This window comes from Chiloscyllium plagiosum, chromosome 38 (genome assembly GCF_004010195.1).
Source record: "Chiloscyllium plagiosum isolate BGI_BamShark_2017 chromosome 38, ASM401019v2, whole genome shotgun sequence".
NCBI classification, from domain to species: Eukaryota; Metazoa; Chordata; class Chondrichthyes; order Orectolobiformes; family Hemiscylliidae; genus Chiloscyllium; species Chiloscyllium plagiosum.
Window position 1 is genome coordinate 23,415,649 of NC_057747.1, and position 13,784 is coordinate 23,429,432.

The following is a 13,784-nucleotide window of genomic DNA, read 5'->3' on the forward strand; positions in this document are numbered from 1 at the left end:
GACCAGCTATCCTTAGTAGCCACACACGCAGATGACAAGCAACATGAGTTCGACTGGGACAACACTACTATTATAGGACAAGCCAAATAGAGAACAGCCAGGGAATTCCTAGAGGCATGGCACTCGTCCACAGATTCAATCAATAAGCACATTGACCTGGACCCGATATACCGACCACTCCAACAGACAGCTGGAACTGACAACCGGAAGCGGCAGAGACAAACCACTATAAATGCCGGAGGAAATATCACAAACGCTTCACAGGAGGTTCCCAAGCACTGAGGATGTCACCTAGACAGGGGACGAAACGTCTGCAACACAAATTTCCAGCTCGGCGAACAGAACCACAACAACGAGCACCCGAGCTACAAATCTTCTCACAAAATTTGAACAATATTATGGTGTTGGTCCACCTTGGGGAAGAGAGAATTTTGCCCAGTGTAGTGCATAGGGAAGCATAGAAATCAAGCTGACATTATGTGCTATAACAAAGATTTAAATTCTTTCACCTGCCTTGCACAGCATGGAATTCTTGTTGCAGATATCATGCAAAGAAAATACAATTACACAACAAAGCATTGATGTCATTAAAGGAGCATTTGACAGAAACGATTACCACATTGATGCAATTTGCAGGGTATGAAGCAAGTCTAAATGTGAGTTGTTTCCACAAGCAGCTTTGATAAATCCGCTCTGTTCAACTTTGATTTTATGGCTGTGTTTGTATCTCTCTAATACCATGCTGATGCCTTTGGCTCATGACACGCAATTCTCACAATGATGCATCAACACTAATGATAAATGGTTGATATTATCCTTCAAATGAGCAGTAGGCCTAATCCCACATCTTGCAACATTTTGTTTCCCCTTCTATTTGCTGCCCAAAGTAATCTCTAGGATGACATGGCTTCTTAATGCTGATTATGTATTCCAACAGCAAACCACATCTGTGAAACCTGATACCAAGATGTACCCAAGTATCACTTTGGCTGCCAAATGCAGAGAATCTAATCACTCTACAATGTTTTCTCCTTAATTTCAGCCAATTTCTCTTCATCCTTATGTTCAGATGTAGGTTTTATTTTTTAGGTACTCTACCATCTTGAGATGGATCACAGTGGTCTCCTTCAGGGCCTGTGCAGTTTTGAAATAAGTATTTAATAAATAATACCCATGTATTTCTCATAGTGTTATGCATTTCAATTGTAAAATTGCCTGTTTATTTTATGCTTAAGTCCTCAGGGACTTTTGTTCAATTATCGTAAAAAAAGCATCATTGTATTCCTTAGATGCTCAGATTTCGTAACAAAACACAGAATTGTAAAGAGTAGTCATGGAATAAATGAAAAATAGCATTACGATTTGATTATTTTAATTAGAGTGAAATAGATATCATAGAGTCATAGAGATATACAGCATGGAAACAGACCCTTCAGTCCAACCCATCCATGCCGACCAGATATCCCAACCCAATCTAGTGCCACTTGCCAGCACCCAGCCCATATCCCTCCAAACCCTTCCTATTCATATACCCATCCAAATGCCTCTTAAATGTTGCAATTGTACCAGCCTCCACCACTTCCTCTGGCAGCTCATTCCATACACCCGCTGTGTAAAAAAAGTTGCCCTGTAGATCTCTTTTATATCTTTCCCCTCTCTCCCTAAACTTATGCCCTCTAGTTCTGGACTTCCCCCACCCCACGGAAAAGACTTTGCCTATTTATCCTATCCATGCCCCTCAATTTTGTAAACCTCTATAAGGTCACCCCTCAGCCTCCGACACACCAGGGGAAAACAGCCCCAGCCTGTTCAGCCTCTCCCTATAGCTCAAATCCTCCAACCCTGGCAACATCCTTGTAAATCTTTTCTGAACCCTTTCAAGTTTCACAACATCTTTCCAATAGGAAGGAGACCAGAATTGCACGCAATATTCCAACAGTGGCCTAACCAATGTCCTGTACAGCCGCAACATGACCTCCCAACTCCTGTACTCGATATTCTGACCAATAAAGCCTGATAATCCTTTGGCTCATGTCCTTATAGAGTTGTACAGCACTGAAACAAATCCTTCGGTCCAACCCACCCATGCCAACCAGATATCCTAAATTAATCTAGTCTCATTTGCCATGGACTTAGCCCATATCCTTTGAATCCTTCCTATTCATGTACCCATCCAGATTCCTTTTAAATGTTGTATTTGTACTAGTTTCTACTACTTTCTCTGGCAGCTCATTCCATGCACTCTTGAATGAACTAATAATTTGTAGAGTTGTTGGGAAAAAACTACATATACTTTGTTTTGAGTCACAGCTGTTAAAAAGAAATTTGTTGCTTGACTCATGAAAAGGTTTTATGTTTAATATTTGTGAATACAGTAATTTTTATTACCCTGTGTAGGCCACTGAAAGCTGAGAAGCAATGAGTTTCGAAACAGCTTTCTTTGCTGTTGCCTTTCTTATGCTGCTAATTCTCATTATTTGATCTGTTAGTTAATATTTGATGCTTAATACAGCACACTGGGTTTGAGGTTGCACTTACAGTACAATTGCTGAACCACATGTGAAGCAGGTAACTAGATTTCTCAGGAGCATGCACAGTTTTAAAGCAAAGCACACTCCAGAATGGAGGCACTACTTGCCACATTCTCCAAGTAGCAGTGAACATTTCATTCTGGGTGACTTCAGCAATTGCTGAACTGCTGCAAGTAGAATACAAAGGCAGCATGCTGTAGCCACTGTCCTCATTGTCTGCCTTCACTTTGGTTTGTCTGATTACTTGGTATCAAATTCCCTAGCACACAGGAAGGAGTGTTCCCAGTTGAGCCTGTGATGGCTCACTGATAGGGCAGTCTACTTGGTCCTATCTCTCTATCCCATCCCCATACTGAGCAGATATACATTCATTTTCTCAAAGCTGTTATTGACTTCTCTATACTTTTATTTATGATCTAACAGCCTTCTGTTTAAAATAAAATTCTCTTAATCCAGCCTTTTTTTCTTGTGGAAAGTCTATGCTTTTTATTTACTAACTTAGTTGTAAAAGGAAATTTCCTTTGTTTATTTATCTTAACGAAGCTCTGAATGATTTTATTGAATCTTCTAAGAATACTTCTGTTGCAGAGACCAGTGTCTTTAGTTTTCGTTAAGAGAGTTTGTGTCTGTAAATGCTTTGTGTGTATTGTGAGGGCCTCAGCATTTTGTTTGCTGTCCTATTTGAAGATGAGGTGAACGTAAGAGGAGGTGATGACGTATTGGTATTATCACAAGACTATTCATATAATTAACATAGCTACAGTATGGAAGCAGACCCTCTGAAGAGCATCGCATCCAGACCCATTCTCTTCCCCCCCCCCCCTCCCTCCCTCCCCCATCCTATCCTTGTAACCCTGCAGTTTCCTGGATACTAGGGTCAATTTAGCATGACCAATCTATGTAACCTGCACATCTTTCGACTGTGGGAGAAGACCAGAGCGCCTGGAGGAAACCCATGCAGATGTGGAGAGAACATGCAAACCTCACACAGATAGTCGCCCAAGGCTGGAATCGAGTCCAAGCCCCTGATGCTGTGAGGCAGTAGTGCTAACCACTGAGCCATTGTGAAGCTTAATAATCCAGATACCCAGGTGATGTTCTGGGGACCATGTTTGAATCCTGCTATGACAGATGATGGAATTTGAATTCAATATAAATATCTGGACTTTGGTTTCATGTTCATCATGAGACTCCTTTGTCGATTGTCAGGAAATCTATCTGGTTCACTAATGTCCTTTAGGGTCTAGCCTACACATGACTCCAGGCACTTAACTGTGCCCTGGTGAATGAGAGATGGGGATTAAATTCTGGCCTTGTCAGGCATACCCACATCCCATGAAGGAAAAAAATGTACAGGACAGTATAATTATTTCATCATCTTTCAATCAGGGACAGATGGATTTGACACTTAAATCTGATTGAAATCTGCATGATTGGTTGTCAGGGGACATGAATCATGAAGGCAAATTCACCAATTCCATTCTTGTTTGCAGGAAACACAGCTTGAAGGTAAAGCTAGTCATGATGGACACAACATGCAATGTAAAATTGACTGTACTACTCAATTTGTGGTTTCTCTGAGCAATACATTTGCACAATTCTGTGCACCAACAAAATAAAGTTACTGATCTAATGAAGAATGGTTAAGATGGATGACTATTCCTTGGGTTGGAAATAAGTGCTTAAAAAAAAGTTTGCTGGAGACAGAAGAAAAAAATGACCAGGTTTGTGAAAGTGGACCTGAAGTTGGACTTGCCAGAGCTGGTGAAGCAAAGGAGAGCAGGTTGATCACAAAATCAAGGAGTCAAGGTATGGAAGGATGTGTAAGACCAAGCAAAGGTTATAGTGGAAGGAAGGCTGGACTCTGAGAAGGGCTTTGAATTTAAACAACTTTGCCAAAACCAGTCTCTATGCCAATTTAACAACCCCACTCATCCACAAGAAAAACTGAACACCTGTTAAAACAGTAAAGTATTCAAAGGGTCTTGCGGGGTGGTTGTGTTGTGGGAATGAGAGAGGTTTTTTTATATCAGGAGAATGAACAGATGGGCACATTTCCAACATTGGTGATGGGATTGTTGTAATGGTTCAGCTCTGAAAGTGTCTGCAGGGAAGTTTAAATGTGAAGAAACACTTGTTTGCTGTATTTCCCCATTGTTTATTGAAAAGATGTTGGAATTATAATTGTGGATTGTACAAAAATGCTTAAGCCTTTTACTTTTTGCATTTCCTTGTTAGAGCACATGCAGAGGGTGCTAACTCAGTGAAACGCACACCCAGAGATGACTGTTTAGGAGTTAAGGAGGATCAAGGTGATGAGAAAGCTGTGAAGTCACAGGAAGAGGAGGGACAGGCTGAAAAGAAGAAGAAGCGGAGGGGCTTTAGAGATCGAAAGGTATGTAGCTGACCGGAACAATGCAGTAACTTTGGAATGTATGAATTAACATTTAATGCAAATTCCATCCCCTGCAAGTGTTAGTTTGTGGTACAGATATATAAATACTGGTTCTGAACTAAATTTCTTCACTTCAGAATAAAGGTTACTTTGAGTTTGTTTGCAATAAACAAGAATAATATTTTTCTTCTCTACATTTAAGTAAGTTTAAGCGTAAAATATAAGCAAGGGAACATATTCTATTTAGTTAAGATTTGTCTGGTGAGTTCAGGTCTGTGATTAAGACATTCTGCACCACGAGGGTAAATCTAGATGCTAGTGACAGTCTCGATGAGTATGTGCCCAGGAAGTGCCTCCGAAAAGAGGGGCTTAAACTGTAGGTTTTGGGGATTGAGTGGACTGGAGGGCACAACAGTGCATTCATGAGATTGAGAAGTTCATGGATGGCAGGTTTCAGGGCATGGTCACCCCACAGCTTAAGGAGTGCAGGTAGAGAGGGGAATGTTAACTGTTAGACAGATGAAGGGGACCAGGCAGGTATTGAAGGAGTCCCCAAATGTACCTTGCTCACAAACTATTTTTCAGCCTTGGAAAACTGGTCTTCTGTAGAGACCAGCTAGAACCAGGCCCACGGAATAGAAATGTATTGTCACGTGTACTTTTACACGCCAAATGCAGTGACAAGTTTTCTAGGTCACCTCACCAAGGCACCTACATCAATGACAGAAGTCATGCATAATAATTAAGAAAAAAGTAAAATTAAGAGATGTTCATTGCAGTTCAGTTAACAGCTCCTGGACTTGGAGGAAGCCAATGGAATATCATGACGAAGTAGTGGGAACGAGACTCCTATTCTAGGATGGGATCACCACTCTTGGATGAGACATCCTGCTAGGTTGCTGGAACACTGAAAATGAAGAAGATCTCCACCTGGGTAAGAGAGAGCCATGCTGGGACAAGACAGTCCTAACGGAATAAAACTACCACACATGGAGAATACCACACAGTACCAAGACCACCACTCTCATCCTTCAGGTGCACAGGCCCAGCTGTGAACCAGGAACATCAGCCTAGTCTGAGAGTCTGGGCCAGGGAAATTAGCCCAGGCTGGGGAAGAACCAACTGGTTCATCCCAATGCTGCTGCTGTGGCTGGAGGGGGCCTCCTCTCTCAGCATGGCACTCTGGTCCAGCTGCATGGGGCATTGGTTTCAGAGAGAGATTGTGGAATGGCAATTTTACAGAATCAATTAATTAAGAAAGTAGGTAGCCATATCTGCGGGCACAGACTTTACTCCGATGGCAGGGCATTTGAAAGGGGAGGAGTGATCAGCTGAAGTTTATGGTTCACATTGAGACAAATGACATTGGAAGAAAGAGAATTGAGGTCCTGCCATCCGACTTGATGGAATTAGGAAATTAGAAAGCAAGACTTCAAAGATAATAATCCCCGGATTACTCCTGGTGCCACGCATTAGTGAGTATAAGGATAGATCAGATAAATGGTTGGCTGTGGAGACGGTGGAGGAGGGAGTTTTTAAGATTCCACAGACATTGGTACCGTTTTTAGAGAAGGTGAGACCTGTATAAGTTGCATAGGTTACCTCTGAACAGGTGCCAGACCAACATCCTGGTTTCCTCTGGTCAATTTTAAACCAGACTGGCAAAGGCAGTGATCAGTGTTCCCTATAGTATTTGATCAGGCATACCCTCAGGAGCTCACGTTCAGTATCGACTTCCGAAACCAGAAGTCAGTGCCCCGATAGGTACGCAGACACCGCATAGCATAGTGGGAATGTTGGATGGTGACAAATAGTGGTCATGCACTAGCCTAATAATCCAGAATCTGAGGATAAAGTTCTGTGGACCTGGGTTAAAATACCACAAGGAATACTTTTTTTAGTCAACATGCAGCAAGCCCAACAAGGGAAAGGGCATATCTGGACCTAATATTTGGAAATGAGCCTGGGTGCGTGGAAGGTACATGTGAGAGGTGCATTTTGGTGACAGTGACCATAACAGTGTTAGATTTAGGAAAGTTGTAGAAAAACTGAAGGATAAGCCAGGAATAAAAACTCTAAATTGGGGAAAGGTTAATTTTACACAATAAGGTACAATTTGGCCTAAGTGGACTGGGAGTAGCTTTTACAGATACAGCTGTAAAACCGTGTCAGAATAATGGGAGACATTCAAAAAAATAAACTGAGAACACAGAGCAAATATGATTCTGCAAAGAATGAAGGTGGAATCAAGACTGGAGGACCCTGGATGTCAAGGGATGTAAAGCATAGGATTAAGAGAGAAAGAGAAACTTGTGACAGATATGTTGGGTCAATACAGCAGAGTCTCTAAAATGAAAAGTATGGAAAGAGCAGGAGGATCTTAGAAATTTGGCAAGTTAAGAGTCAAGGAGATAGATTCATAGAGATATACGGCACGGAAACCGACTCTTCAGTCTAACTTGTCCATGCCGACCAGATATCCTAACCTAATCTAGTCCCGTTTTCCAGCACTTGGTCCATATCCCTCTAAACCCTTCCTATTCATATACCAATCCAAATGCCTTTTAGATGTTGTAAATGTACCAGCCTCCACTACTTCCTCTGGCAGCTCATTCCATACATGTATCACACTCTGCATGAAAAAGTTGTCCCATAGGTCCCTTTTATATCTTTCCCCTCTTGCCCTAAACCTATGCCCTCTAGTTCTGACTTCCCCCACCCCAGGGAAAAGATTTTATCCAGTTATCCTATCTATGCCACTCATGATTTTATAAACCTCTATAAGGTTACCCCTCAGCCTCTGATGCACCAGGGAAAACAGCCCCAGCCTGTTCAGGGCAACATCCTTGTAAATCTTGTCTGAACCCTTTCATGTTTCACAACCTCCTTCTGATAGCAAGGAGCTCAGTATTACCCACAATATTCCAAACATGGCCTAACCAATGCCCTGTACAGCCACAACATGACCTCCCAACTCCTATACTCAATGCTGTGACCAGTATTGGAAAACATATCAAATGCCGCCTTTGCTGTTCTATCTACCTGCAACTCTATTTTCAAGGAACTATGAACCTGCACTTCAAGGTCTCTTTCTTCAGCAGTATTCCTCAGGACCTTACCATTAAATGTATAAGTTTTGGTCTGATTTGTTTTTCCAAAATGCAGCACCTCACATTAGCTAAATTAAACACCATCTACCACTCCTTAACCTACTGGTCTATTTGATCAAGATCCCATTGTAATCTGAGGTAATCTTCTTCACTGTCCACTACACCTCCAATTTTGGTGTCATCTGCAAACTTACTAACTATACCTCCTATGTTCACATCCAAAGTATTTACATGAATGACGAAAAGTAATGGATCCAGCCCCGATCTTTGTAGCACTCCACTGGTCAGAAGCCTCCAATCTGAAAAGCAACCCTCCACCACCCCACTCTGTCTTCTACCTTTTGAGCCAGTTCTGTATCCAAATGGTTGTTCTCCCTGTATTCCGAGATCTAATTGTGAACTAATGAGATACCTTACTGAAGTCCATATCAATCACATCTACTGCTCTGCCCTCATAAATCCTCTTTGTTACTTGTTCAAAAAACTCAATCACGTTTGTGAGGCATGATTTCCCATGCACAAAGCCATGCTGACTATCCCTAATCATCCTTTGCCTTTCCAAATACATCTGAATCCTGTCCCTCATGAGAGAGCACTGAGAACTAGAATAAAGGGAATCCCAAAGGGTTATTTAATGCATATAAAGTGCAAGAGCATAACTATAGAAAGAGTAGGACCCACTAATGTCTCTTGAGGTAATCTGTGTGTAGCTCCAGTGATGAACCAGAAGGGTTAGTGCTGGGACCTCTATTGTTTGTAATGTACAATGATTTGTTTGAATGTAGCTGTTCCTGATGCATGCATTTGCAGAATACATGAAAATTGGTGGAGTTATGGATAATGGCGAAGGTTATCAAACAATACAGGATATAGGTAAGTTGGAAAATTGAGTAGAGGAATGGCAGAAGAGTTTAATCCAGACAAGTATGAGATTATGCATTTGGGAAGTCAAATGCAAGAGGAAAGTATAGAGTAAATGGCAGGACCCTTCGGACCACTGATACACAGAGGGATCTTCAGTCTATTCAGTCAATATGAGTTGGCTATTGATTATCAAAACTAAGCCTGATATAATTGTCTCCCACTATCGAAACTCATACTTTGCAGTATAGGTTTCTGGATGTGATCAGGAAAATAAATACTAATTGATTTATTTTCCCCTACCTCTTAAATCAGGGGTTTGATGTTATCATCTTGTTCAAATCTTTGTCACTATCCAGTCTTTTTCCTAAAAGTGTACCTTCAGTTAAAAGTCAGGTTCAACTGTCTCATTGTTTTCTCAATGATGCCATCAAAGATTAGATTAAATTAGATTAGATTCCCTACAGTATGGAAACAGACCCTTTGGCCCAATAAGTCCACACTGACCCTCCGAAGAGTAACCCACCCAGACCCGGTCCCATGCATTTAACCCTGGCTAAGCCACCTAACACATGGCCAATTCACCTGACCCACACATCTTTGGATTGGGGGAGGAAACCGGAGCACCTAGAGGAAACCCATGCAGACACCGGGAGAAAATGCGAACTCCATACAGACAGTTGCCCGAGGCGAGAATCGAACCCGGGTCCCTGGCGCTGTGAGGCAGCAGTGTTAGCCATTGAGCCACCGTGCCACCCCGTACACCTGAAAACACAGTGGAGAAGGAAGAGGATCTATGTTTGCTAATGACTTGAATGATAATGTTGCAACTCTTCAAGAAAGCCATACCCATGAATCTGCTTATGTTCAAACACAAGTTGCTCTGTTGTGGAAGTGAATTGTAGCAAGTGCCATCAATGGTGATAGTATTAGTTAATTTATTGTGATCTGAGATTGCATTGTGGTATCACTATTACACAGTTTAAAATGCTGCAAATATAGCAATCTCTTTCAAGCCTACGTATCACAAGAACTCATTTTTCTCTCATTGCCTCTGGTTCCTTTATGAATTCTGTTAAGCTGTGTCCCCTGGTGACTGAAAAAGTTTGTGCTTATTTACTACATTGAAACCATTCGTGATTTTATAAAATCTGCTTTTTACCTTCTCAAAGGAAAGCAGCCTCAACTTCTCCAGTCTCTCCACATTAGCAATGCCATTTCAGAAAATCTTTTGTCACTGTCTCCATGGCCTTGACATGCTTCCAGAAACGTAATGCCCAAAATTGAACACACTACCTCTGTTAAAACCAATTAAGTGTTTAAACAATGTGATGTAATTATTTCTAACATTAGGTTCTTTCAGAGTTGTTATAATAATACTGTCATGACAGAAATCGTATAGTTACCTTTTTCTTCTTGCACATGTACCTCTTTTTTTTTTACATGTACATCTAAAACGTATAGAGAATAAAGTCTCTATACAAAATCATAGATTTCTGTAGTACCTAAGGCGGCCATTCAACCAAGAGCTACCACGTTTGTCCCATTCTCCAGCCCTATTTCTGTAGATTAATTGATTAAGTATCAATTGTCAATTGTGGAAGAGTTCCAAGTTTCTACCCTTGTGTGTACAGAGGGTTTGGTAATTTCATTCCTGAAAGGTTTTGCTCTTATTTTTCAGATAGTGTTCCCTAATCTTAGACTCCCCAACTTAGCAAAAATGGTTTTTCCCAATTTTCCTTCTATTTTCCATAACAACTTAAATGAGTACAGATGTTTGTTGCATGTATATAAACAAGTTGACTTGCATCCACTTTAAAGCATAACCTACAGCAGAAATAGAGAATAGTTAATAGAATTCAGTCATGTGCTCCACCCTGTTCATGCTTTTTCTTTGCATGGCATTCAAAACTAATCCCACAGACCTACTTTCTGCCTCTACCTTTGAATCACCTGCATTGAATATTTATCCATTTTTTTTCCTTAAGAGACAAATGGTCTCTGACTCAGCCATTCCCGTAACAATGCTTCCTCATGCTCCATTTTCTTCATACTGCATGAAGAAAACTGATCATTTAATCTTAGCTCTTCGTTATATAGTTTTAAGATAGACATTTCTGCATTTTCTAAGGGGAGGTACGTATCACTGTCTGGCCAACATTTATTGCCCATCCCTCGTTGCATTTGACATGGTGGTGATGAGTTGCCTTTTTGAACAATTATAGTCCACATGCTGTAAATAGACCCACAATGCTATTAGGGCGGAAGTTGCAAAATTCTGACACAATGAAGGAAACAGCGATGTATTTCCAAGTCAGGATGGTGAGTGGCATGAAAGGGAATTTACAGTTGGTGGTATTCTGCTTTGAGATGGAAGTAGTAGTTTATTTAGAAGGTGCTATCTAAGGAGCCTTGATTTATTTCTGCAGTGCCTCTTGCATAGTTGATATCTACAATCAAAGTTAATAGGATAGACAGACGAAAGTTCAAAATCCATTATACCTTTCACAAACTTGGGATGTCTTAAAATACCTTATGTAAAACGAAGAACCTATCTTCAAAGTGGTGTCACTATTTTAACATAGGGAACACAGCAATCATTCACCAAACAGCTAGATTTCATCAAACCACAAATAGCAATGAATTAATAACTAGGAAATCTGCTTTTGTGTTGCTGGTTGAGGAATAAATATTGGCCAGAGAATTGCCTAAACCTCCATTCAATTTCTTAGACCTCTGCTCCACTGAAAATAGTCCCAACATCTATTGCAGTGACAAAGAAAAAGGACTGCTAACCATCAGGGTATGTGCATATAGGATATTATCTTGGATGTAAGTATGAAGAGGTAAAATATGCATTTTAAAAATCTGCATTCAGTCCACATCTCTGTAATGAGAAACATCATTGAAACTCCAGTGTAATCTGCAGAACCCTTCAAGAATTGCCTCACGACAGGATCACATTATAATAGCAAACTGCTGATAAGTCAGAGAGTGTGTTGCTTAGCAGTGACAGGAGTCCAATACTATGCAGTGTGCAATGTTTTATTCTGCTGCTCATGTGGTGCTATGTTCGATGTAAGCAGATTCGATCACAAAGACTATTTGTTTTTAATGATTCAAGGGCGGTGACAGATTAATTGCTGTTGCTGATCAAACTTTGTGCATTGATGGGTGTTGGTAAATTGGTGGCTCCAGGCAACATGAAAGCTGTATAAAATGTTCAGAGTTTTATTTTACAACTTGACATTTTGAAGTGTGATGAATCCATAGGTGTAAGATGTTAAAATTAGCATCATTCTGTATGAATCCTTAAGCATATATATATTAAATTTGCTGCAACAAATATACTAAGTTAGTGAAGGGATTCACTCTATTGATTTAATATTTGTGTTGTTGTTAGTTAGTTAGTTAGTTATTAGATTACAAGTATTTGTACAGTACTAACTCAGAAAGTTACACTATCAGTATAAAATCGCAGTGAGGTTTTCTGTCATTTTGATGAAGAATATTTGTCTCTGCATGGACCAGCATATGAATTAGGAATGGGGTAAGTCTTCTGCCACTTGAGCCTGTTCCATTCAATAAGGTGAGAAGAGTGGGCATGAAATGAGCCCTGAGGCAGAGAGTCAGTATCAGCTAAAAGAGCAGGCAAGCTGATGACCCTGAGACAGGAAGCCAGCAGGACCTGGAGCAGTGGGTGGCCGGAGGAGCTGAGACAGGGAGCCAGCAGGACCTGGAGCAGTGGGTGACCGGAGGAGCTGAGACAGGGAGCCAGCAGGACCTGGAGCAGTGGGTGACTGGAGGAGCTGAGACAGGGAGCCAGCAGGACCTGGAGCAGTGGGTGGCCGGAGGAGCTGAGACAGGGGGTTACGTGGAGGAGTAGGCCAAGTGAGGAGCAGGAGACAGGCAGAAAGCATCACCTGAGAGGAGGAGAAAGTGAGCTGAGGACCTAGATGGGCAGTGAACAGAAGGACCCGATGACAGGCAATCAGAGACAGAGCTCAGTTCATTGGAGCTGATTTGGAACTAGTATTTGCTGAGCTACAGAGAAAGGCTCTTGCTGTTTAATGAGTCACTGATTGATGTTTTTCCAATTATTTTCTACTCTTAAACTTTTAACACGGAATTCAAATTTATGGTAAAATTAATGAAACATATAAAAGGCGATGTAAGCAGTGAATAATATAAGAAATTATAATTCATTCAGGATGACCATTTAATTAATGTATCAAGGTTGCAGTATGTGGGAGCTCATGCATAACATTGTGATCCAGGGCCATTTGCAGCAAGTCATAGAGCCGTACAGCACAGAAACAGACCCTTCGGTCCAACCGGCCCATGCCGACCAGATATCTCAACCCAATCTAGTCCCACCTGCCAGCACACGGCCCATATCCCTCCAAACCCTTCCTATTCATATACCCCCCCCACCCCAGGGAAAAGACTTTGTCTATTTATCCTATCCATGCCCCTCATGATTTTATAAACCTCTATAAGGTCAGCCCTTGGCTTCCAACGCTCCAAGGAAAACAGCCCCAGCCTGTTCAGCCTCTCCCTATAGCTCAAATACTCCCACCCTGGCAACATCCTTGTCAGTCTTTTCTGAACCCTTTCAAGTTTCACAACATCTTTCCGATAGGAAGGAGACCAGTATTGCACGCAATACTCCAACAGTGGGCTAACCAATGACCTGTACAGCCACAACATGATCTCCCAACTCCCGTACTCAATACGCTGACCAATAAACGGAAGCATACCAAATGCCTTCTTCACTATCCTGTCTACCTGCGACTCCACTTTCAAGGAACTATGAACCTGCACTCCAAGGTCTCTTTGTTCAGCAACACTCCCTAGGACCTTACCATTAAGTGTATAAGTCCTGCT

At 41.4% G+C, this 13,784-nt stretch overlaps 1 protein-coding gene across 6 annotated transcripts in view; it reads left to right on the top strand.

Moving 5' to 3' along the window:
• micu1 (mitochondrial calcium uptake 1) overlaps nucleotides 1-13,784 on the top strand; it is a 108,247-nt gene that overhangs the window by 35,667 nt on the left and 58,796 nt on the right. For all 6 annotated transcript variants that reach the window (XM_043679120.1, XM_043679121.1, XM_043679123.1 and 3 more), the window contains exon 4: nucleotides 4,770-4,926. In XM_043679120.1, coding sequence (XP_043535055.1) covers nucleotides 4,770-4,926 — 157 coding nt within the window. The remainder of the gene's footprint in view (nucleotides 1-4,769; nucleotides 4,927-13,784) is intronic.